This window comes from Anoplopoma fimbria, chromosome 17 (assembly GCF_027596085.1).
Source record: "Anoplopoma fimbria isolate UVic2021 breed Golden Eagle Sablefish chromosome 17, Afim_UVic_2022, whole genome shotgun sequence".
NCBI classification, from domain to species: Eukaryota; Metazoa; Chordata; class Actinopteri; order Perciformes; family Anoplopomatidae; genus Anoplopoma; species Anoplopoma fimbria.
The window spans coordinates 2,295,001-2,317,547 of record NC_072465.1 but is presented as its reverse complement, the minus strand read 5'-3'; the positions used below and the strand labels follow the sequence as shown (position 1 = coordinate 2,317,547).

General features: G+C 39.4%; 2 protein-coding genes across 2 annotated transcripts; one reads left to right on the top strand and one right to left on the bottom strand.

Moving 5' to 3' along the window:
• Positions 1 to 8,095: 8,095 nt before the first annotated feature.
• On the top strand, positions 8,096 to 14,848 carry phf13 (PHD finger protein 13). Its single transcript, XM_054617134.1, has 5 exons — positions 8,096 to 8,449; positions 9,620 to 9,721; positions 11,724 to 11,903; positions 11,991 to 12,411; positions 12,501 to 14,848. The coding sequence occupies exons 1-5, from the start codon at positions 8,405 to 8,407 to the stop codon at positions 12,731 to 12,733; spliced, it is 981 nt and encodes a 326-aa protein (XP_054473109.1). The 5' UTR covers positions 8,096 to 8,404; the 3' UTR covers positions 12,734 to 14,848.
• Positions 14,849 to 16,460: 1,612 nt separating this feature from the next.
• Positions 16,461 to 22,513, bottom strand: LOC129106112 (dnaJ homolog subfamily C member 11-like). The gene is made up of 16 exons (XM_054617445.1): positions 22,436 to 22,513; positions 21,576 to 21,705; positions 21,315 to 21,388; positions 21,105 to 21,206; positions 20,779 to 20,907; positions 20,540 to 20,662; positions 20,321 to 20,394; positions 20,022 to 20,211; positions 19,750 to 19,835; positions 19,160 to 19,276; positions 18,902 to 19,057; positions 18,496 to 18,565; positions 18,272 to 18,329; positions 17,480 to 17,622; positions 17,126 to 17,255; positions 16,461 to 17,016 (listed from the first exon to the last, which is right to left on the bottom strand). The coding sequence occupies exons 1-16, from the start codon at positions 22,508 to 22,510 to the stop codon at positions 16,991 to 16,993; spliced, it is 1,683 nt and encodes a 560-aa protein (XP_054473420.1). The 5' UTR covers positions 22,511 to 22,513; the 3' UTR covers positions 16,461 to 16,990.
• Positions 22,514 to 22,547: the final 34 nt, after the last annotated feature.

Sequence of the window (22,547 nt, the reverse complement as noted above, 5' to 3'; positions counted from 1 at the left end):
TGATATTAACCAATATCTGCTCAATCCTGCGAGTATGTCCCAGAGTGAGTGGACACAGCGCCCCCTACAGGAGCAGAGGACAAATACAACATGTCAGCTCTCTCCACCTGAGCCCTTATGTTCATTGGCATTGGCTTTACAACCACATTGTTTGGGACGCCACAGAAATGTATGAATAATTGCAAAATCCACCACATTTGTTTCTTAAAATGTACCTCTGGCCTTATTAAAACCCAATATCTTTATTTTGTTGTATAGTATGTGTTCTATCTTTATTTTGTTGTATAGTATGTGTATTTATTGTCTGTGTCTGTGTAGTTGTATAGTATGTGTATTTATTGTCTGTGTCTGTGTAGTTGTATAGTATGTGTAGTTGTATAGTATGTGTATTTATTGTCTGTGTAGTTGTATAGTATGTGTATTTATTGTCTGTGTAGTTGTATAGTATGTGTATTTATTGTCTGTGTAGTTGTATAGTATGTGTATTTATTGTCTGTGTAGTTGTATAGTATGTGTATTTATTGTCTGTGTAGTTGTATAGTATGTGTATTTATTGTCTGTGTAGTTGTATAGTATAGTATGTGTAGTTTTATTGTGTATTTATTGTGTGTAGTTGTATAGTATGTGTATTTATTGTCTGTGTCTGTGTAGTTGTATAGTATGTGTATTTATTGTCTGTGTAGTTGTATAGTATGTGTATTTATTGTCTGTGTAGTTGTATAGTATGTGTATTTATTGTCTGTGTCTGTGTAGTTGTATAGTATGTGTATTTATTGTCTGTGTAGTTGTATAGTATGTGTATTTATTGTCTGTGTAGTTGTATAGTATGTGTATTTATTGTCTGTGTAGTTGTATAGTATGTGTATTTATTGTCTGTGTAGTTGTATAGTATAGTATGTGTATTTATTGTCTGTGTCTGTGTAGTTGAGCTGCTGCAACACTTGAATTTCCCCCATGGGGATCAATAAAGGAATATAATAATATGTAGAAAAAAATCCCTCTGGTAATACTTGTTTTTTTTATTTTCATTTTTTATTTTTATCTTGTCTTTCTTCTACTATGTCTCTTGTGTGCACTTTACTCTATGCTGCTGTAAGCCTGCAAATTTCCCTGCTGCGGTACTAATAAAGGATTATCTTATCTTATCTTAACAATGTTTCATTTATAGAGTAACTTAAGAGTTGGGTTGAAGTTGAGGGAAAATACTTAAGTAAAAGTATAAAGTAGCAAACTCAAATATTTAAGTGAAGAACATTCGCCTCAACAGTGTACTTAAGTAGAGCACTTGCTTGCATAAAATGTTATGGTCAAGATCACAACATTGAGCTCATATAACGATAAAAAAGCTAAATTAAAAGTAACTTTACAGTTCAGTTTAAACTGTAACGTTACATATTTAACGTTACGTTTCATTATGTAGCGCAGTTTTTCTACTGCATATATCAGGCTGATGCAGAGACATCACTTTCACATTGCTGTAACTTGGAACAAGTTGAACTGTAGCTAGTAACTAATGTTAGTAATTTCAGATTTGTAAGTTAACCAACATTGATAAACCTATCTTCGGTAACTTTAACTCAGGGTTTAGCACCATGTGCAGAACATTCCGCAGTGGTTTGTTTTCCTCGTAGTAAGCCTCCACAATAGTTTCTATTTCTCCAAATATCTCCACGGCCACAGTAGTGAATCGGTCAGTTAAAAAGCTCCTAAAATGCTGCCCAATATGTAGGAAAAAATTGTAGTGGTTTCTCTTCCCTTTGCCACAAACTTGGCTTACACATTTTGATGAAGGTTACAGAATACAGAAATAACCAGAATAAAGCTCATGTTTTATATGTTGTATGAGTAATGCATGAATATATTAGAGCTGCAACGATTTATCCAATTGATCAAACTTGACAGAAGAATTACAGAAAATTGGCAACTGTATTGAAAATCAATGAATCATTACAGTCATTTTTCAGGCAATAATGGCATTCACTAGTTAGAATTTCCTCAGATGTGAGTATGTGTATGTGTATATCTGTATACACACATGTTGGGGATTTAAAAAGGTGTGGTGACATGTAAAACGTACCGTCAGCATATAATCCATTTTAGTTGGTCTATTTTACAGCTACACTCTCTGAGATCCCAAACAGAGGTAATGCTTCATTTTCTGCTTTAGCTTCTGAAATATGTCATCAGTTCAAAATTAATTTCATAATCATTTCTTATCCAATTTATTTAAGTCACAAACTGCTGATTTAAACAGTGTTGAGCTTGTTTTGAGCTGTAAAAGAGGCCCCGGGTCTACAGGAACCCAAACAGAACATTTTGGTTAAGACTAGAGATTTCCAGTGTTTGAGACTATTGACACAGATTTAATAAGGTTTATTGGTTAACTTACAATTTTTATTTTTTTTTATTTCTCATTTGACCCTCTGGTCAAATATTGTGATTAAAGCTATGAATCAACATTACAACATTACAAGAAAATGTATGTGTGATCGCTGATGAAATTCTGCCATTTAGCATTTAAAATAGTTGAAGTACTGAAAAGTCTCAGCTCCGAGTAAAGTTGATGTGTCAATTAAGTGTAAGCTCTGAGTGAAGTGTCACTTTAAGAGAAAGCGCTGAAAGGAGTTAAAATGTCACTTTAAAGTAATCCATTTAAATATTTAGTTCGCTTGAAATAAAAGAACTGTAAATGTTGTCAGTGTAGTAATGTAAGCAAGGAAATCAGTTTCAGTAAATTGTATACAAACAGTGGAAATTGTGAAAATTAGAAGAGCGTAATAAGTTTTATTTTTTTGCTTTTGGTAAAAGTTTCAGACCTGAGACCTGCAAGGGTTTGAAATGTAGGAAACTGTAAGCATTAACATGAACAAGAACATTTACTGGGTATTGTATAAGACTCTTTATTTTGGAACATTCAAACATCCTGCTCAAAATCTTATTCTGTTAGAAAACTGCAGTATGATTACCACTTATTGTGCTTTGGTAGTCTCTAGCAATTTTTTTACCAGTATTTGAACCTGTAATAACCCTTATGTGATTAAACACTTGATTGATTGACTCGACCAACATGAGAAGGGACACTCAATGAGATGACAAAATGACGATAAAAAACTACAAAAAAGGAATCAGCAGCAACAGTTTTAGTATCAACCATGTCTGCTTTTAAGGATAAATACCAAAATATATTCCCATGTTCCAGCATCCCACGAGTATTTTGCTGGTTTTCTTAGTCTTTTATGATAGTAAACGGATAACCATCAGACATAATCAATGTGAGCTTGGGCTCTGGGAAATTGAGGTAGAAATGGTTCACTATTTTCCGATTTGTAGACTAAGTGATTAATAGAATAGCCCTAGAACAGGACAACGCTCACGCTGCATTTGACGTGCACCAGCCCGAAGCTGGGGGTCTCCTTGGGGTCGTACACCAACCCGTCAGGCAGCGCCCTCAACCACGGAGCATTGGGATGGACAACCAACCCGCAGGGCGACCAGTTGACACACAAATGTTTATAGTATTCCCGAAGTGCCTCCGCCTTCATCTCCTCTTTTATATTTGCCGTCTTGCAACGGGGTAATCCTTTCTGTATCTTGAATATCAGGAGCTCCCATTGTTCCTTCCTGGTTTAAGTTTGCAGATATCCCTGAAACGGCTGGTCAAGCGCAGATTCCTCGGCTCCACTACTGCCTCCTTGTGTCCTCGTGTGGAGTGCTCCAGCGTGCGTGCGGCCTCCCAGGTGATCGCCATAATGTCCATATGCTCCTGCTCCTTGGTACTGAGGGTAGGGAGAGCCGACACTGGCTTCAATCTTTGATGAGCCAGGGGAAGCTGCGGTCGAGGGGGGGCATCGTCGTATGTCTTGTAATCCCGACCTGACGGTACAGGGCACTGATAGGACAGGGGGCAACCTTTAGGGACTTTGAAGGCTTCTGTGAGCCTTGCCAAAAAGGACTGGCAGTCAGTTGGGGCAGGAATGAAAGATTGGTGGGGCACCATCCTGTATGCAACAGATTAATATCATTAGTTATATAATAAATGAAAGTATAATAATCTGAATTATAAAAGTGTATTCATTGAGTCTGGCCCTTTTTACCTTGGAAATTCAGCATGGTTTTCTGCATCTGCATTATTTCATGCTTCAACTGTTAAAAACAAACCAGACGTGCAATGTGAATGAAACATCCTTAAGGGCGTCAAGATGTTTTCCCAAGTTTATATAATCATTTTTAGGGATATTTCCAGGACATCTTTAGATCAAAGTTGCACAGTAAAAGCCCATCTGGGAGAACTACATTTTCTCTAGAACATTTTGCTCTGTATTGTTATTTTCTAGGACTTAAAAAAACTAAAATACAGGTTTTTGGTAGCCAGTTGAACTCTCAAACAAACTATGAACCTATACTTGGGGTAGAAATACTAAATCTGATCCGGGGTTACCATAGCCCAAAGCAATCTTTAAAATGCTTACTTCATTCAAAGTATCGATTTCCAAATTTTAAAATAGATACTTTATGGCCATTGACTGATCAGCTGCTTAATAATTTCAGCACTAACATGCACCCAATAGGAACCTAGGCTGTGTACTAAAGCTGGTCAGGGGCAGCATTTGAAATAGTATTTCCGATCACAGTTTAACAACTACGTAACTTTGCTTCCAACTAGAAAATTGTTCTGGATCACCAGTTAGTGTTCAAAGACCTGACAAAGCTTTTGATCTACAGGGTTCTTGGGCATTAAAACCACCTTACCGTTAAGCTTTTTCCTGACTTTCTCTCATAGCTTTGAAGTTCTCGATTTCCACTTGTGCTTTCCTCGCTCCTGGATAGCTGTGGGGAATCTGTGGCCCTGTCAGAGTCTGATGCGTAACAGTCCGAAGCTTCATCAGCTGTGAGGGTTCCTGAAGAGTTGGGGTTGATGTCGACCCCTTTAATATGGAATGAGTCAATAATGCACGGCATGTTTGTGTCTTCTTATTTTGGGTCACTTTCCACATGGGCATTATAGTTCTCAGATTCCCACAGTCCTTGTTGTCGTTATGATCCCAGACTTATGTCATATTCAATTTGCTCCTTTTTAGGTCATTTAGGCGACGGCTCTGATATTTTCGAATCCACCTTAATGTTCAGCTCAGGGGGCTGCTCTCTGACATCTGTGGTTGCTCCAGTGTATCGGCTATCATCTATTGTGGAGAAAAAGAAAAACACCAATACTAAGTATTTATACATATCTTGCTTCACTTTTGGTATAAAAAGTATAAAGTACAGTACAGACTCCTTGAAGCTGAAGTTATTTTTGCACACCAGAAAACAATGTTGTAGAACAGATAAAAAAAAGAGACATCTGAAGCTTTCAATTCTTTGCTTTTATTGCACTTAGGGTTGGATGCACCCATGCACCATGTTTGTATCTATTAACCCTTAAGACATTGGTTCGATTGCCATTGCAACTTATGCTGTACACTTAACCTGATTCGGAGGAGGTTATGTTGAGATTTTTGGATTGAATAGAGGGTTATTTTTGGATGGAGAGAGTGTTTAGAGACTGAAAAGATCCATTATCTTTTCCTGAAAATATTCTCTAGGATCTAAACAGATTCTCAGCTGAGGGAATAGCTTTCACAAACTTCAATGTGTTGGGTTTGAGTTTGTAAATCTTAACCCATGATTTTAACTTTTTTGTTGTTTAATACATCCAATTCTGAAGGAATGTATACAAATTACTGCAGTTTTTCTACTGCATATATCAGGCTGATGCAGAGACATCACTTTCACATTGCTGTAACTTGGAACAAGTTTAACTGTAGTTAACCAACATTGACAAAGCTATCTTGGGTAACTTTAACTCAGGGTTTAGCACCATGTGCAGAACATTCCGCAGTGGTTTGTTTTCCTCGTAGTAAGCCTCCACAATAGTTTCTATTACTAAATATCTCCACGGCCACAGTAGTGAATCGGTCAGTTAAAAAGCTCCTAAAATGCTGCCCAATATGTAGGAAAAAATTGTAGTGGTTTCTCTTCCCTTTGCCACAAACTTGGCTTACACATTTTGATGAAGGTTACAGAATACAGAAATAACCAGAATAAAGCTCATGTTTTATATGTTGTATGAGTAATGCATGAATATATTAGAGCTGCAACGATTTGCAAAATGCTGCATTTTGTTGTTTGACATCTTTAACAATAGTGTGCGATTAAAATGTTTTGAGTTTGACTGCCTCTCGCTTCTGCGGACAAAAAACAGAAAACAACCGGAACCTGCAGCATGGGGTTTCCGTTGAGGGAAAAGTCTGCTTCTTTAGGATGTGAACGGGAGGCTTTTCATTATGAGCGACCTCCTCACGACGCTCGGCAATCGGATTTGTACCCACAGTAAGGTAAGGTAACTATGACTTTTATGATATAGCAAGGCATATCTTGTAAAATTGCTTTTTCAACAGTATTTCATATCATATGTATTTTCTTTTTGTATTCGTTATAGTATTGTGATTTTTTTTTTTAAATATTATATAGGTGGAGGCTTCAAATAAGCCCAGTGGGCTTTCTGCCTCTTCCTGCACTGTTATATCATTTATCAATGTTATGTTTATTATATTTTTCAATTGTGCAAATAAACTAAACTAAACTAAAAACTAAATATAACCATATATATATATATTATTACATACTAGATATTAGATTATACTACAGTACATTATACTAGATCTTCAACATGTTCACCAATTCAAATAATAATGGTAAAAAAATTAATCTATGATTAAATATGTTATTTGGATTGGAGGTCTATTGAAAATGAATAAAGCTCCAGTACAGCTTTATGTAATTTTATTTGACAATAAAGTGATATTAAACGAATAAATCCTCTAACACTTAGGTAGATTTATTTGCAATGTATAGTACCGTATTATATCACATTCATTCAGAACTGTCTATAGTTATTTTACCAGTGCATTAGAGTAAGAAATCAGTAAGAAAGTTTGAGTTGCATTTATCAATTGTTTTATTTTTACATTTGGAACAGAATTACTGACTTGCTGAATTACTGATATGCAGAGTTACTACCATCTGAAATAGTCATTCTAAGGGTAGAACATGTATGATTGTTAGTCTCCACACCTGATGTAGGATTTCAAATGTCTGCACTGGGTGTTACCTTCCTATGGATTGCAGTACATGTGGGAGTACAATGGGATGAAGCACACACGCTGAGACACTAATAAAGGATTATATTATAAAATAAAATAATCCTTTATTAGTCCCGCAGCGGGGAAATTTACAGGATTACAGCAGCATAGATATAGTGCAAACAAGGTACATAGTAGAAAAAACAAACAAGTATTTTAAACAAGTGAGTAAGTAAGAAAAAAAAAAAATCCACAATAACTAAAAAAATACAAAATCTTATAAATACAGACTCAGTTAGCATCCATGGAAGTAAACAATCATCTAAAGGATTATATTATAAAATAAAATAATCCTTTATTAGTCCCGCAGCGGGGAAATTTACAGGATTACAGCAGCATAGATATAGTGCAAACAAGGTACATAGTAGAAAAAACAAACAAAAATAAGTAAGTAAGAAAAAAAAAAAATCCACAATAACTAAAAAAATACAAAATCTTATAAATACAGACTCAGTTAGCATCCATGGAAGTAAACAATCATCTTACTAGTTAATCGAGAGCAACAAGGAAAACAGACAATTTACATTGTGCAATAGTAGTTAATATAGTTAATATAGTTTTTTTTTTCTGTCTGTAAATATTATATTTCAGTTATTGTGTTTTTCTACTGTTTTTTATTGCTTATTTATAATACTTGTTTTTTATTTTATTTTTATTTTTTTATTTTCATTTTTATTTTTATCTTGTCTTTCTTTACTATGTCTCTTGTGTGCACTTTAACTCTATGCTGCTGTAAGCCTGCAAATTTCCCCGCTGCGGGACTAATAAAGGATTATCTTATTTTATCTTATCTTATCTTATTTATTTCTGCCAATCTACTGCTTCGCCTCCAGTCCGGTAGGTGGCGCTAATGCACCTAAAGCGGGTTCTCCGAACTCCAATAAACACCAGAGAAGAAGAAGAAGAAACAGGCAGCTGGCTGGTGACAGCCGAAGTGAACCTCTACTAGTCTGTGTGCTGAATCAACAGTGTAAATACAGTAGTAACGCTTACTATTTACGGTTTTTGCAACTTTGATACGACTAGTTGATCAAAGAAGTAGGTCAACGTCATCGACGTGCTGGTGGCAACACTGTTGCTCGGAGTTGTCGGATAAGTAACGTAACGTTGACGACGTTAGCCGTGATGTTGGGAGCATAGCAACAGCTAGGTAACCTCAGGTGTTTACGCTTGAGTAGCTCGTTGCTCTAGTCTGTCACGGGTTGGCCAGGTACGTGGAGGAGATGGGGGACATAAACCCATCCACGTCCCATGCGTACCAGTCGGAGGTGAGTGTCAGGTTGTCACCACACGGTGTAGCAGCTGCTGGTTAGCTTAGCTTGTTGCTACTGTTGTCACAACGTTAGCTCCTGGTGTAGGGATGCAAGTACGTCCGTGTGAGCTGAGGTGAGACTGACACAACGTGGGGACTTCAGGTGGTACTGTGTCAAGAGTCGATGCTAGCTCAACGCTTCTTCTAAAAGAAAACATGCTAACATTGACTTGTTATTCACGACATCTGCATGTATCAGGTGTCTCATCAGTGTCTCCACATGACTCTCTGTCGGGCTTTTCCTAGTTTTGTTTTGCTAGCTGAACTTTGCCAACACTAGCCAGCAGCTAGCTTCTTAGCATTAGCATTAGTTACTTATTTGCTGTCTATTGCTAGCCAACCGAGCTAATATTAGCTTTCGTGTGTTTTCTGCTCTTGATCGGTTGGGGTTGGTGGGATTGTTCACTGACATGACTCTATCTTTCTATCTTTATCTTTATTTTGTTGTATAGTATGTGTATTTATTGTCTGTGTAGTTGTATAGTATGTGTATTTATTGTCTGTGTAGTTGTATAGTATGTGTATTTATTGTCTGTGTCTGTGTAGTTGTATAGTATGTGTATTTATTGTCTGTGTAGTTGTATAGTATGTGTATTTATTGTCTGTGTAGTTGTATAGTATGTGTATTTATTGTCTGCGTAGTTGTATAGTATGTGTATTTATTGTCTGTGTAGTTGTATAGTATGTGTATTTATTGTCTGTGTAGTTGTATAGTATGTGTATTTATTGTCTGTGTAGTTGTATAGTATGTGTATTTATTGTCTGTGTAGTTGTATAGTATGTGTATTTATTGTCTGTGTAGTTGTATAGTATGTGTATTGTATTGTATGTGTATTTAGTCTTGTAGTTGTATAGTATGTGTATTTATTGTCTGTGTAGTTGTATAGTATGTGTATTTATTGTCTGTGTCTGTGTAGTTGAGCTGCTGCAACACTTGAATTTCCCCCATGGGGATCAATAAAGGAATATGATAATAATAATAATGTCCGAGAGAAGGGTTTCCATGCGATGGATGACATGTAGATTGTTTGTCAACATGTTATTGACGCAGAGGGGCAACGTCCAAGTGTTGCTCCGACACTGTCGGTAATGAGGCTAATGTGTCCATGATGTGACTGTGTTTCAGGGTTTTAGTCCACCATACAGGAAGAGGAGGACAGTCGAGGACTTTAACAAGTTTTGCACTTTCGTCTTGGCTTACGCCGGTTACATCCCATACCCCCAAGAGGTGAGTACATGAGGCAGATAGTGCCTGGAGATAACGTTACACTCATTCACATTTAATCTTAAAAAACATCTACATCTTAAAGCACTCGTGTCAGCTAACATTACGTCGTTCATTGACCTCTTAGGACTGTTGTATTAAGTAACGTTATGTTTCTGCATGAACAACATAGTCAAATAAGCCGCTAAGAAAATATCCTGGTGAAGTTGAAATAACTAAACAAAGTCCCAATGTAAATTTCACAAGAGAAACAAACAAAAAAAGACCCACACCATGTTCAATGAAATCTTCATTGTTAATTAAAGAAGATGCATTTAAAATAAAAAGCATTTTTAAAACCTGAAGAGGATATTTACTTACCACATAGATGTAATCATTTTACGTAAATCCTGCATATCTGTTGTGACTGACATTATGTGGCCTAGACTTTAAGTTGGTGGATGTAATTATTTTGAAAGGTGAAGTGAAACAGTTGGATACTTACCAAAAGTAAGTCTCATGTCTTTAATTTAATCCTGTATTGTTTCGACTCTGTGAATTGGACAGGAGAGGTTGAGTTCTCTTTGGCTCATTGAGATGCGTCTTCTGTTGATGAGATTATCTTAAACTAATTATTTTGTCTTTTTAGTTTCTCTGGCTCCTGTTTATTGTAGTTTCAGCATGCCAAGTTAACGCCAAGTTAACTTTTTTCTTTCTATTCACATGGCAAGATTTCAGTTACAACTCTGTCATTGGTTTAACTCATGGCTTCATGGCCTTCTGCCTAGCTTGCTGCATCTCTCCAAGTGTCTGTTACATTTACATCCTCCTCCTCTCCGCTGCTGTTTGTCAGCTTAACTGAGCCCTCTCTTGTATGGCAAGTAGTCCTGTTCCAACTGTAAATCAATTCATATCCATTTTCCTTCCCATAACACATTTTCTACACATTTATAATGGTTGAAAACGTGTATAGTTTTAGTAAAGGCATAGTCATTAAAACATGCACCCCCACTTCCCAAGCATTGAATTGCTGTCACTGATAATCCTGTTTATCAAAGGATGCAGCTTTTATAGTGTTGTATTTGGTGTCTATTGTTACAAACACATCTTTTTATCCCCCAAACTCCAACAGTTAAGACCCTCTTGATGCAGACCCAGCCTTGTGGGTGGGCCACCCCCTAAGAAATCAGCATTATTGTTGTTATTATCCAATGTTGGACAAATGTACTTCCTCTTCCTTACCATCAGCGACAGGGATTTATAGATTCTGACTTGTTTTGTTGAAGTTGTGGTTGTTCCATAGACGTTTTTTTCTGTCACCTTGTTGCTCTTCCGTTTCCCTCTAAGACATGCTAGATTTGTTTACATATTGCTCCGTCTGAGCATATGTCATCACATGGTGCACAGCTGTGTTGTCATTTGTTGATACTCAATGATGATTTATGCGCCATGTCTCCTCGCTAATGCAAATACATCTAATTTGTTGTCTCGAAGAGGCCTGATTTTAAGTCGAAACATGTAATATAAGAAATAGTGAAGCCCAACATTCAGGCTGTCATGAAAATACTTTTGCAGAGCTTTTCTCAAGGATATGGAATAGCCAGCTAGGAGGGTTTCAGGGGTATGAATGTTATACACGCAGTGGGCTCGAATTGTCATATAATACACTTCATACAATCCTGTCAAAACACAAAGGAAAGCTCACCAAGCTGTCTGCCTGCTTAGCAGCGAGGTACAGCAGTGTGTTAGCGGTTAGCTGTCAGCTGTCAGCCAAACAGACTCATACAGACAGACAGGCAAGTTTCAACAACATCATGTTCGTATTGTTTTGAGGTGGAGGCTATTGTACACTGTAAAATGTACACTCAGCAAATTGTTACTAAACAGATTTCATGGGAATTTAATGAGTAGCTGGCTGTTTGGCTATAAGGGATCTTATTGTTGAGTGGATGAATCTGTTCATTTCCAGCTTTATCTTTAGAATTTTGAACTCACTGACCCCTAGTGCTCCCATTTATTGTTACAGGACTCTCCACTGCGCAGTAGTTCGAGTCCTCCCAACAGTACAGGCAGCACAGCTGATAGTGATGGCTGGACCCCGGGACCCCCAACATCCTGCCCCCAGCGCCCCCCAAAGGCCCCTCAGGACAGGAGCAGGAAACGTCCACAGCCAGGATCCACAATGCCCAGTCACACCAAGAAAGATGTGAGTTGGATTGATGTCTCATCATTAGCCTCATGTGTTCATCATGTTCATCCCTTTAAACATACATGCCCCCTTTCTCCCCTGCAGCACACAATCACCACCCTGCACCCAGATGACCGCAGGAAAGCTGACAAGCTGAAGAAGAAGAAAAGGAGAAAGGAGAGGGAGCATGCGGCTGGTGAAGAAAGCGGGGTTCAGCAGGCCAACTCAACAGTCCCAGAACTGCAGTACCCCGTCTCCTTTGGTGGCCGAACGATCAAAGAAGAGCCCGAAGATGATTTCAGCATTCCTCTCCACCCCCAGAATCTGCCTAGCCCAGCCCTCTGCAAGGAGGAGCCCAATGAGGAGCGTCGAAACTGGGGCGGTCAAGACCTCGAAGAAGGGGTGGTAAAGGTACAGAAGGTGGAGGGCCTTTCAGGAAAGAGAAAGGTGTTCCGCCAGGGGAAACAGGTGGTGTTCAGAGACGAGGATGGATCAGGAGAGGATGAGGACATCATGGTAGACTCTGGTAAGGTTTCCTTTTTAATTCATGTATTGCATAGTTACAAGTTTGACAAAGTGACTAAGCTTAACGTATGCTCTCTCCTGTCTTCTCAGACGACGACTCGTGGGACCTTGTGACGTGTTTCTGCATGAAGCCTTTTGCGGGCCGGGCCATGATCGAGTGCAACAAGTGTAACACCTGGATCCACCTGTCGTGTGCTAAGATCCGCAAGAGCCACGTGCCAGAGACATATGTATGCCAGAGCTGCCGAGAGTCACACGGAACCCTAGATGCCCGCCGCTCCCATCGCTCACGCATTGGCCCGCGTAAGCATCTGCTAGACTGACCCCCAGGCCGAACCCTGAACTCTGACCCCTACCACTCTTGCTTCCCCTCCACCTGTTGGACTGACCCTTCCTTTAAAATTCAGGTCTTGCACCCTTCAGTCTCTGTCCTTCATTATCAGCCATGAACTCTTTTTCTATGAACACTTTGATGGACCTATCCCGAGCCCTTATCCCATTTGAAAACAGTTTGAGTGTCATTTTAGATTTACTAAGGTTTGTTCCTGCTTCCATACAGACTCTGTGCGTAAGGCAATCACTGAATTGATGTCTGTCTGTAGATGACATTAGCATAGCAGCAAACCTCTACTGTTGGGACTGTGTGTCTTGTGAACACTGGAAACTTTTGAACTGCCATATAGAGAGAATTCCCTCACAACTGCCACCCACTATGGTGCATGCTGGGATTTGTGGGAAAAAAAGACAGTTTGCACTTTTATTTTATTTTCTTGAAAAAAAGAACCCCTATGACCTTTCTGTCATAGGAACAAGTTTGTTTTTCTGATTAAACTGGATTTGATTTCTCTTACATGCTTCTTGCTACACAATTAACTGTTAAAAATGAGACAACAAGTTAAGCCTTGTGTTAGTTGCTTCAGATGGTGCTATAGTATTAATCTGAGGTATAATCCAATAGAACAAAGATGTAGGATAAAAGGCTAAAGTCTGCATCCGCTTCATATGTTTGTTGTTCCGTTTTGTTATTTAAGACATTGTGAAAGAATATCATTGAGGCTTGAAGCCTGTGCAACTGAACCGAGCGCTTGTCCCTCCTGTTTCTACTACTACTACTACTGCCTCGGCTATTCTGCTAATATTAAAATGTTACTTGGCCACACATTAGCTTTCCCACAATTTCCCTTTGAAAATGTTTCACCAGTGTTCTTATTTCATCAGAATTTTTATTTCTGATGATTTTTTTCATTAAAAACAATTTAGTAATTCACAGATAATATAAAGCCAGATGTCAAGGTTTTTTCCCCTCTGGTCAGTGTTTTTGCTGCATTTTATGACGGGATTCAACAATGACTTTTATTTTCCAACACAGTCACCTTGGTTTTAAACCGTTTCATGCTCATGACAGTGTTTTCAGAGACGAGTATATTTATAGAAGGGAACTCCTATGGCCGTCCTGTTTAAGTATCGTTAGAAAAAAACTATCTTAACTGGAAAAGTGTTCTGAGAAAGATCCTCTCAAAAGTCCAGTTGAAATTATGCATGCGAGTGTGTGTTTGCTTGAATGGTTAACATTGTGTGAGGGTGTTGGCAAAGCATGTGCTGCTATGGCTCAACTAAGCTCAAAGGTTATGGTCCTCTGTAAGATGACGAAATGGATATTTTGAAAGTACCATGGGCAGGGTCGGTTTGTTTTGTTTGTCTCTGAAGGGTGGATCAAAATAACAGATCTCATCTCCTATCACCTCTCACTGACGCTTTCACAGCAGTATTCACTCACTTCCAAATCGAGCAGGTTTATCGGAAAAAATGTTTTTTTTAGGCTCTTTTTTTTTCCTAGTACTTGCTGGAAATTGGATTTAAAGCCTCGTTATTCATGTGCCATCTGCTGTTGTTTCTGATTATATAAAAGCCATACTGTAGTGACAGATTTTAGACTCAGAACCTTTTATATTAGTCCAGGATGGGATTTTACAATGCAGAATCAATGACTTGACTGGGCAATGACTAACACACACAATGAATGTTTGTTATGTGAAGAACATACAACTTTCTAAGAGTTCAAAGTGGTCAAGCTTGTCTCTGCTCTCTTGTCTTCTGGGTTTTACAAATGTTGGTTAACTAGTTCGTACCCAGCAATCGCCAGATCTTAAAGAACATCAGGTTGTGATGTTTTCAAGACGTTTCAAGACCTAAAATTATTTGCTGTTTCTCTGGACTTTCATGTCTTGATGAGAACCTGAGGAGACTTCTTCAGGCACAATTGTGTAATTTTAGTCTGCGTCTTTAAGACATCAGTGTAATAATGTTAGCATTGCTCATTGTGATACAGCTCGTTTATTCTGATCTTGGGTTATCCTATCCCCTTATTGAGAAAGCGTTGTCTGTACTGTGGTGCAAACTGTTTCTGTGAAACTATTGTAAACTATTGTAAATAAAGAGTTACCATTTTAATTTAAGGCTTTTTGTCTTTATATTATCTCAGGGCATTTCCTTAAACTTGCTGATCCATCTGAAATGTTCATAAAATCAAACAAGAATCTGATACTATACTATACTATTTATTGTAGTTTTTACAGGACAGAGAACACAGGATCCTCAACCATACATACAGTATATTTACATACTAATGTGGGTCAGTTTGGACGATGGGCTGGAGTGTAACAGCAGGGAGCAGTCTTTCTGCTGGCCTCAAGGTGGCAATAGAGCAGAGGTCACCAGCTGAGCTGTCAAAATGATTTACAGCACACTTAAAACAAATGAAAAGTAAAATACTACAAACAGAATCAGTGCAATATGGTTGCAGTAATAGTGACCCCAAGATGTAAACTCTGGAGTTCAGTAAAAGTGTACAGCTATAATTGGAGGCTTCAGCACAACTTCCATGACAACTAGCCTCTGCTATCCTTCAAATACTTAAAACACTTGAGCAAAATATTAGCAGCTCTTTTAATAAAATATAATTTTGTATCCTACAGTTGTCGCTTGGACAGTGTGGCATTCCCCATAATCCATGACAGGATCTCCCAACAAAATGAGGAATAATTCACTAATCCACAAATAGGGGTTAATATTTAATGTGTATTTGATATTCAAAACTTTGGGATTTCTGTTGCTGAACAGAAGGTGCATCATAGGATATTATATCCCCCCATGTCAACTTCACAAAGAAAAAAAAAAAGCTTCAGAACAGGTCAGTCTCTGTGTGGATTATCACCTAAAAGCCAGCCAAGTGATGAGCATGGTTTTTAGCATTTCATACATTACCGTGTATATGAAGCAACATGGCATTAGCAGATTATTCCTTATTCATATAATTTTTTTTTTTTTTAAAAGGACTTTAAACACCCCACTGGTGTACAAATCGAACAAAGTCTCACATAAAATGGTTTTGTGTGGCTCCAGTCACAAGTTACTGTCTGGCACAGTGACCGTTTCACCAGCAAACCGACAACCTTCATGAGGGGAAGTGTTGACCTACGCCCTGCCACTGGTCGCATCAAAATCTCCCTATTGCTTGATTATTACATATCCATACCAGTTGTTACGGTTATCAGGGGCTTAGGGCCGTTTGTACACCAGTGAGAAACAAACTATAACCTTCACTTATTAAAAATCACTGTAAAAAAAAAAAAAACTCAATTTAGGCTGCAACCACGCAGCAACAATCAATAAATACTGATGCAAATCAAATTTAATTGGAAATTCTGCCTTTAAATTGCAGTCTAGCCTATGCATGAAGAATAAAGCCTGTCTCTCCTTGGTTTGATCACCACCATCACAGGGCTTCTTTGTCACTTTCCTTTACAATCCCTCCTCCAATTTCAATACCCAACCTTCACAGATATAAGTTTTGAGCACCAGTTTACATCTGAGCAGCAGAGATATCACCCAAAAGGCATAATAAATTAGTTAGACATTGCAACAAATAAACAAAAAACATGAGTTACGCTATCAATCCTCTGATGGGCAGGAGACCCTGCATAGTGTTACTCTAAACATCTGTGAAACAGTGAAATGACTATAATGTTATAACATTATTTGAGTCAAACCTACCAGGGTGATACGTTTACAGTACAAAGACTACAATGATATGGGGTCAAATTACAGCACAGCTCATTTGTATATATACTTGACACACAAATGTCAAGAAACATCTTTAAATTTATGTGCACTTTTAGCTCATCATTGACAGGAATGGTATCCACGTCTGCAGTGATCATTAGTCCCCCTGTGTAGTGCATATATCAAACTTATGTTCGTTGCCAGTGTCTGATCTCCTGCAGCAGACAGATATTTGAGCAGTCCTGTCAGGTGTAGCAGACTGTTAAAACAAAAGGGAACACCTTGTAGAAACTCAGAGCTGACTCCTGTATTCTGCTGAACCTTGGAGACGGCCCACAGGAGAGGGAGGGGATAGTCGATAAACAGATTCACTAATACCATGACAGAAGAGGACCAGAGGAGGGAGACGGACTTATTGTTGATGTGTCCCCTCCGTTCTGGGGTTCATCTTTTTAACACAAAGTCTGCTTTAACTGGATTTTGCCCTCTGTTGCTAGCTTTACAACAGCGGTGGGCTCCTAGGACTCCGTCTCAATTCTGTGAGCTGGAAAGACAGGATAAAAAATCATTTGAATATGGCCGCATGCATACTGTAGAAGTGTGCAGGTACATGATTATAATACTGGGTCTTGTGGGTTGATTTGCATACTAACATTGCCTGGGTATCCGTAGCGACTCCGTGTCTGCAGAGATGACTTGGTGCATGACACCTCTGAACTGGTACAGTAACTTCAGACTCTTCTCCTCCCCTACACAGGGGTCGTAGAAGCCCGGCAACCCTGCCTTCAAACATATGAACAACGCATGTATTCAGATTTGTGTCAAATGGACCAAATGATATACACACACACACACACACACACACACACACACACACACACACACACACACACACACACACACACACACACACACACACACACACACACACACACACACACACACACACACACACACACACACACACACACACACACACACACACACACACACACACACACACACACCTTGGATGCCTCGGTGAGGATGAGTTTGGAGTCCTTGACCAGGCACTGCAGAGGCACAGTGACGTCAATGACCTTTGCCTTCTCCTGCTTCCGGCTGGTATCTGACACAAACTTTCCATACCAGGCATTCAGGATGATCAGACCTACACAGATACACACAGTGTAAGCCTTTTGTGCTTTCAAGTAACTTCGGATGTGTTTACATATGAATTATAATGGCCAGTTTAAAACAGAGAGCAGTACAGACAGTCTGGAGTAATGCCCAAGATATGTCAGACATGAGGGTTGCACAATTATACGTGTTATTGTGTGAATTCCAAGCTGTGGCGCAGCAACATTACTGCTACTATAGCTATATATCATTACTATACAACTATGTCTACCTCTCCTTTTTTGGACAGAGCATCTAAAAAGTGCTGTGAACACATCTCATTAACATCGCTCTAAACAAATATAACAGAAAATCCATTTGCACACTGAAATTATAGTTTTGATTTACGCCAGTGTGCACTGCACAGTTTCGTGCACAGACTTACAAGCTTGTCCTATGTAAACATTGCAACATGGACATGGGCTACATAATTATAACTTGATTCACAGCCGCAGATGATGGATGTTCAGCTTAGAAAAAAAGAATCCTGGAGCTTCAATATATCACACGGTTAGAGTAGACATGAGAAATGTGTTTGAATTACACATTTGGATTTTTACAGTTTTGGCTGCAAACTAGAAAAGGTTCTCAGTTTCTCACCCCGGTGTAGCGTCTGAGTATATTTGTGTGTGTTTCCTCACCCATCTTGGATTCTTCCCCCTCTATGATTCTCCTCACAGATTCCTGCATCAGCAGAACCTGCAGTGGAGCCAAGGGAGAAAGAGGAGGAGGGGTGGAGGAGAACAAAAATACAATAGGATACAAGAGAGATTTTCAGACAAGATGAGGAGAACTGAACCTAGAAAACAATAATCAATGAACACAACGAATAACAGTGTGTTTGCATGTGAGTGTGAATACTCACAGCAGACTCTGCCTCGTGCTTCTTCTTGGCGATGTCTGTGGCTGAGCTCTTCCTCTGCAGCTCCAGATCTCTGAGGAGCACAAAGCAGACATCAACAATCACCCACTGGGATTCACTGTGGAGGCTCTCTAGGATGACTGTGCCAGTGTGAGAGAAATCCCTGTTAGTATTAGAGACACCCATAATCAAAATGTTCCATCTCTGCCAAAGTCAGGGCTGTGTAGTTGCCTTCAGCTGATGGACATGAAGTTTCAAAATCAAACAAACAATCTTCATTTTGTTTAAAGAAACCCTGCAAAGCTTAAGGAGAACTTTAGTAAACGGTAAGTTAAGATCCATTCCATGTCAAATTTTGTCAGAGTCAGTTGCTGATTGAGTGTGATTTGAAGACAGGAGATGTACTGACTGCTCTTTCTGTGCTTTTGTATATGGGATGATGATCAGTCTGTGAATGGCCATGTAAACCAGCAGGGGTCCCACAGTGGCGTAGAAGACAGCACTGGGCAGCAGCTGATCTGTTAGATGGACTGGAAACAGGTACGTCTGACTGGCACGCGCCAACCTGCACAGAAACACCAGCACAAATACACACACACATTAGATAGCGATGCTGGCAGATAAAAACCCATGAGAGAATGAGATCATATTTTGGGTTGACCAGTACTTGATCTTGAGTGTGACTCCCTGAGGGACCCCGATGCTGACAGTGGCTGACAGGACACTGTGTCGGCTGATCTTCCTCTCTGCTCCATATTCCACCACGGTGCCGAACCAGCCTGTCCTGGAAATAGAGGAACACAAAGATGAGCCATTTTTTCTTTTTACAACTCACCTTAATATGTGCTAGAATATTTGCTCTATACATAATGTAATTTTTAAAATAGTTTCCTATAAAATTGGAAGTGTAGCCCCAAATGAACAAAATCAGTCATTTGCACATAATGAAAATGATAGTTGTTATAGTTATAGTAGTTATAGGTTTTTGGCTTGTAATTATGAAATACTTTTTCACAATGTCAAAAAAAGCTTGTTATACAATCATAACAATTACTTCCCATAACTTAAAGAATAGTTTAATACTAGGGGAAAAAAGCAATGTTTGGTTAAGCTGGTTAAGTTGCTTTGACAAGGAAATTACTTTCATAAGAATATTTTTTTTTTTGCATTGCCATATTTTTGCACACTGCCTGCCCGGTAAACACGTTGATTAGAAGACAAAAAGTATTTGGAAACAGAATAAGCAGACAGACGTACTTCACAGAGCCTTTCACTTTGGTCTGGTCCTCATCCTGGAATTTGTACTGGTAGCTCATCATCAGGTAGGAGTGAGCCACACCCAGCTGGAAGAGGGTTGGGAGAGAATTGCATGTTAGTATACAGAATGAAATTATTGCAAATATCAGGGTTAAGTAAGTAAAACAGTACAAAGCGTATTTACCGTATTGACAGCAGGTAGCAGTTAACTGTATACGCGTGCCTATCAATAGTGTAAATGTTTCTGTGCTTTTGCTTATGTTTGTGTTTACCTGCAGAGCTAGAGTAAAATGGCTGCTCTTTGTGTCTCGGACCAGGCTGGTGGTCATGGCGCTGTTGGGCCCCCAGCGCCACTGCAGATAGCCCATGGTGTTCTGGTCCAGGTGTCGTGCTGTCATCAGAGAACAGCTCGGTCGCAAACCTCGAGGTGAGAACTGCAACCCACACTGGGCTGTCAAGAAACTGGACAGAGAGGAGAAGGAACAGAGGACATTAGAGAGACAGAGAATAGTGTTCATATGTTAATACAGTATGTATTTTAGTCCCCTTTTATCAAACAGTGGGGCCTTACCACCGTTGAGTGAGGTTGCGAAACACCTTTAACCCAATGAGAGGTCCAAGTATGTCTCCTGCACCCAACTCCACCTACAGAGACGAATGCACAGAAAAACGTGTTTGCAGGCGGGCAAGTCTGTGCCAAGACTACTAAAACAATCTGCATCCTATCCAAACATTTAACTCATGTACTTTGTAGTTTGTAGTTTGCATGTGTGTGTGTATGGGTGTGTACCTCTCCCCAGCCCTTGGCTGACGTAACCCTTCGTACAGTCATGTTAATGTTGCCCCCTCCGTTTCCATTGTGTGTAGAGAGCGAACCAGACAGCACTGCTGTGTCAGAGTTTGTCAAAGGAGCCTGAAGAAAGACAGGAAATGCACGCTTGATAAAACAGAGACTACTACAGTGACCCTGGATTAGGTAAGTAAACCTAGTGGAAGACAAATGCTAAGTGAGTGTGTGTTTTGTTTTACCTCTATGGACTGGGATATGTGCATCTTGTTGATTTCAATATGAGGAAATCCCCCTCCTGGCATCTCTTCGAAGTCCTCATCATAGCGGTCAAACAGGTCTGTCGCATCTACACCCACGCTGATTGTGCCCTGAGTGAAGGGAGAGGGAGTGAAGGGGAGAGATTGACAGAGTTAAGTCAGAGAATGAGAAATGAAATGTGGAAACCATCTACAGTCAAAATTGAGTTGTTTCACACAATGTATTTAGTAATATCTGAATACAAGTGGCAGCCCACACAAGAAATTCACTGAACAGATGAATGCGATGTAGTTATGACTGAGAAAACCTTGGGGTTAGTTCTTTGCTGCAGCCTCCTCTCTTCTCTTTCTCTCTGCAGCCTTTCATACTCCTCTCGAATTTCTGCTGGAGTTCTCTTTCTCTCCACCACCTACACAGCATCATCACCATAAGGTGTTGGTAATTAAGATAGGTTAATGTTAAGTATGTATAATGTAGCAGCAAAACAACAAAGGTTTATGTTAATGATAATAAATACCTCCCAGCCTTCCACCTCCAACCCTTTCTTCCCAAATATGTCATAGATGGCTCTGGAGTGAGCATCACTTAGCACTGAGGGGAAAGAGAGAAACTAGAGTTCAGGTGTTTTGTGTTTCTGTCTGGATTTTTTTGTGCTTTAAATTATATATTTTTCTGTTTCTATGCCCGGTTTCATTTCATATGGATTTTTCCAAGAAGAATGGCAATAAAAATGGTTTAAATTCCAACCGGTGCATACCTGCAATCCAGACATCCTTACCTTCATACGCCTGGTGAACTTGGTTGAAAAGCTGTTCAGCCTGGCTTTTTAGCTCTGGGTCCCGATGTTTGTCAGGATGGTAGAGCATACACAACCTCCGATATGACGCCTTTAGCTCCTCCAACGTAGCCTGTGACAAGGGAGCGGGCAGGTCTCACCGCTTAGTAAGTTGTACAACTAACAATTATTTTCATCATTGATTATTCTGCCAAATACTTTGTTAATTAATTGCTGATTGACTGTTTGGTCTGTAAAATGCCAGAAAAGCTGAGGTCTTCAAATTGATAGTTGTTGTCCAAACAGTTCAGTTCAATTTACTATCATATAAGACACATTCAAGTAGGAGATCTTCACATTTCAGAGGCTGGAAGCAGCAATTTTGTAGCATTTTTTTCTTGAAAAATGATTGCAGATTAATTTTCACTCAGTAGATTTAATCATCTAGTAATTCCAGCTCCACTCCTGGGTGCTGACACAGAACTGCTGCATTAAAGCATCTTATTTTTAAGGAAATTGGAAAAACAGCTACTGTCCACTGTCCTTGTCAGGCCTCCCAGTCTCCCTGGTTCAATGAGAACTGAGATTTGAGAAGGTGGCCCTTAGAGCAGACATTCATTCTGCAAACACACACTCTAAAGTGCAAACACTGCCTGCATTCAAGTACAGTAGATGCTGAAATATACTGCTTATCATGCCTCTGCAGCATCAGCCGTGATGGTGCTGATGAAGAAGACCGTTCTTCACCTGGAGGATGATACATACACCGACTGCAGACCAGTTTCTCAATGGAAATCTACCCGACAGTCACGGGAAAAGGTACCTAACCATTCGGCCTCACCGCAGAACTGAATAAGTCATACCTCTTTCCTGACGTTGAGTAGAGAGTAGTAGTCCTGGTTATCAAACTCAAAATCATCATCTAAGGACGCCGCCATGTTTGCGTTTGCTAAGTCCCGCCCCCCCGTCCGGCGT

Bases quoted from the DNA above. Each gene is read 5' to 3' on its own strand.
- LOC129106112 (XM_054617445.1), bottom strand. From the start codon at position 22,510: ATGGCGGCGTCCTTAGATGATGATTTTGAGTTTGATAACCAGGACTAC. The intron at 20,663-20,778 runs GTAAAACAAAAC...GTCTTTCTTCAG, and splicing joins ACATATCCCAGTCCATAGAG to GCTCCTTTGACAAACTCTGA. The intron at 17,017-17,125 runs GTTAGTATGCAA...CTGTCTTTCCAG, and splicing joins GCTACGGATACCCAGGCAAT to CTCACAGAATTGAGACGGAG.
- phf13 (XM_054617134.1), top strand. From the start codon at position 8,405: ATGGGGGACATAAACCCATCCACGTCCCATGCGTACCAGTCGGAG. The intron at 8,450-9,619 runs GTGAGTGTCAGG...ACTGTGTTTCAG, and splicing joins CCCATGCGTACCAGTCGGAG to GGTTTTAGTCCACCATACAG. The intron at 12,412-12,500 runs GTAAGGTTTCCT...CTGTCTTCTCAG, and splicing joins GGACATCATGGTAGACTCTG to ACGACGACTCGTGGGACCTT.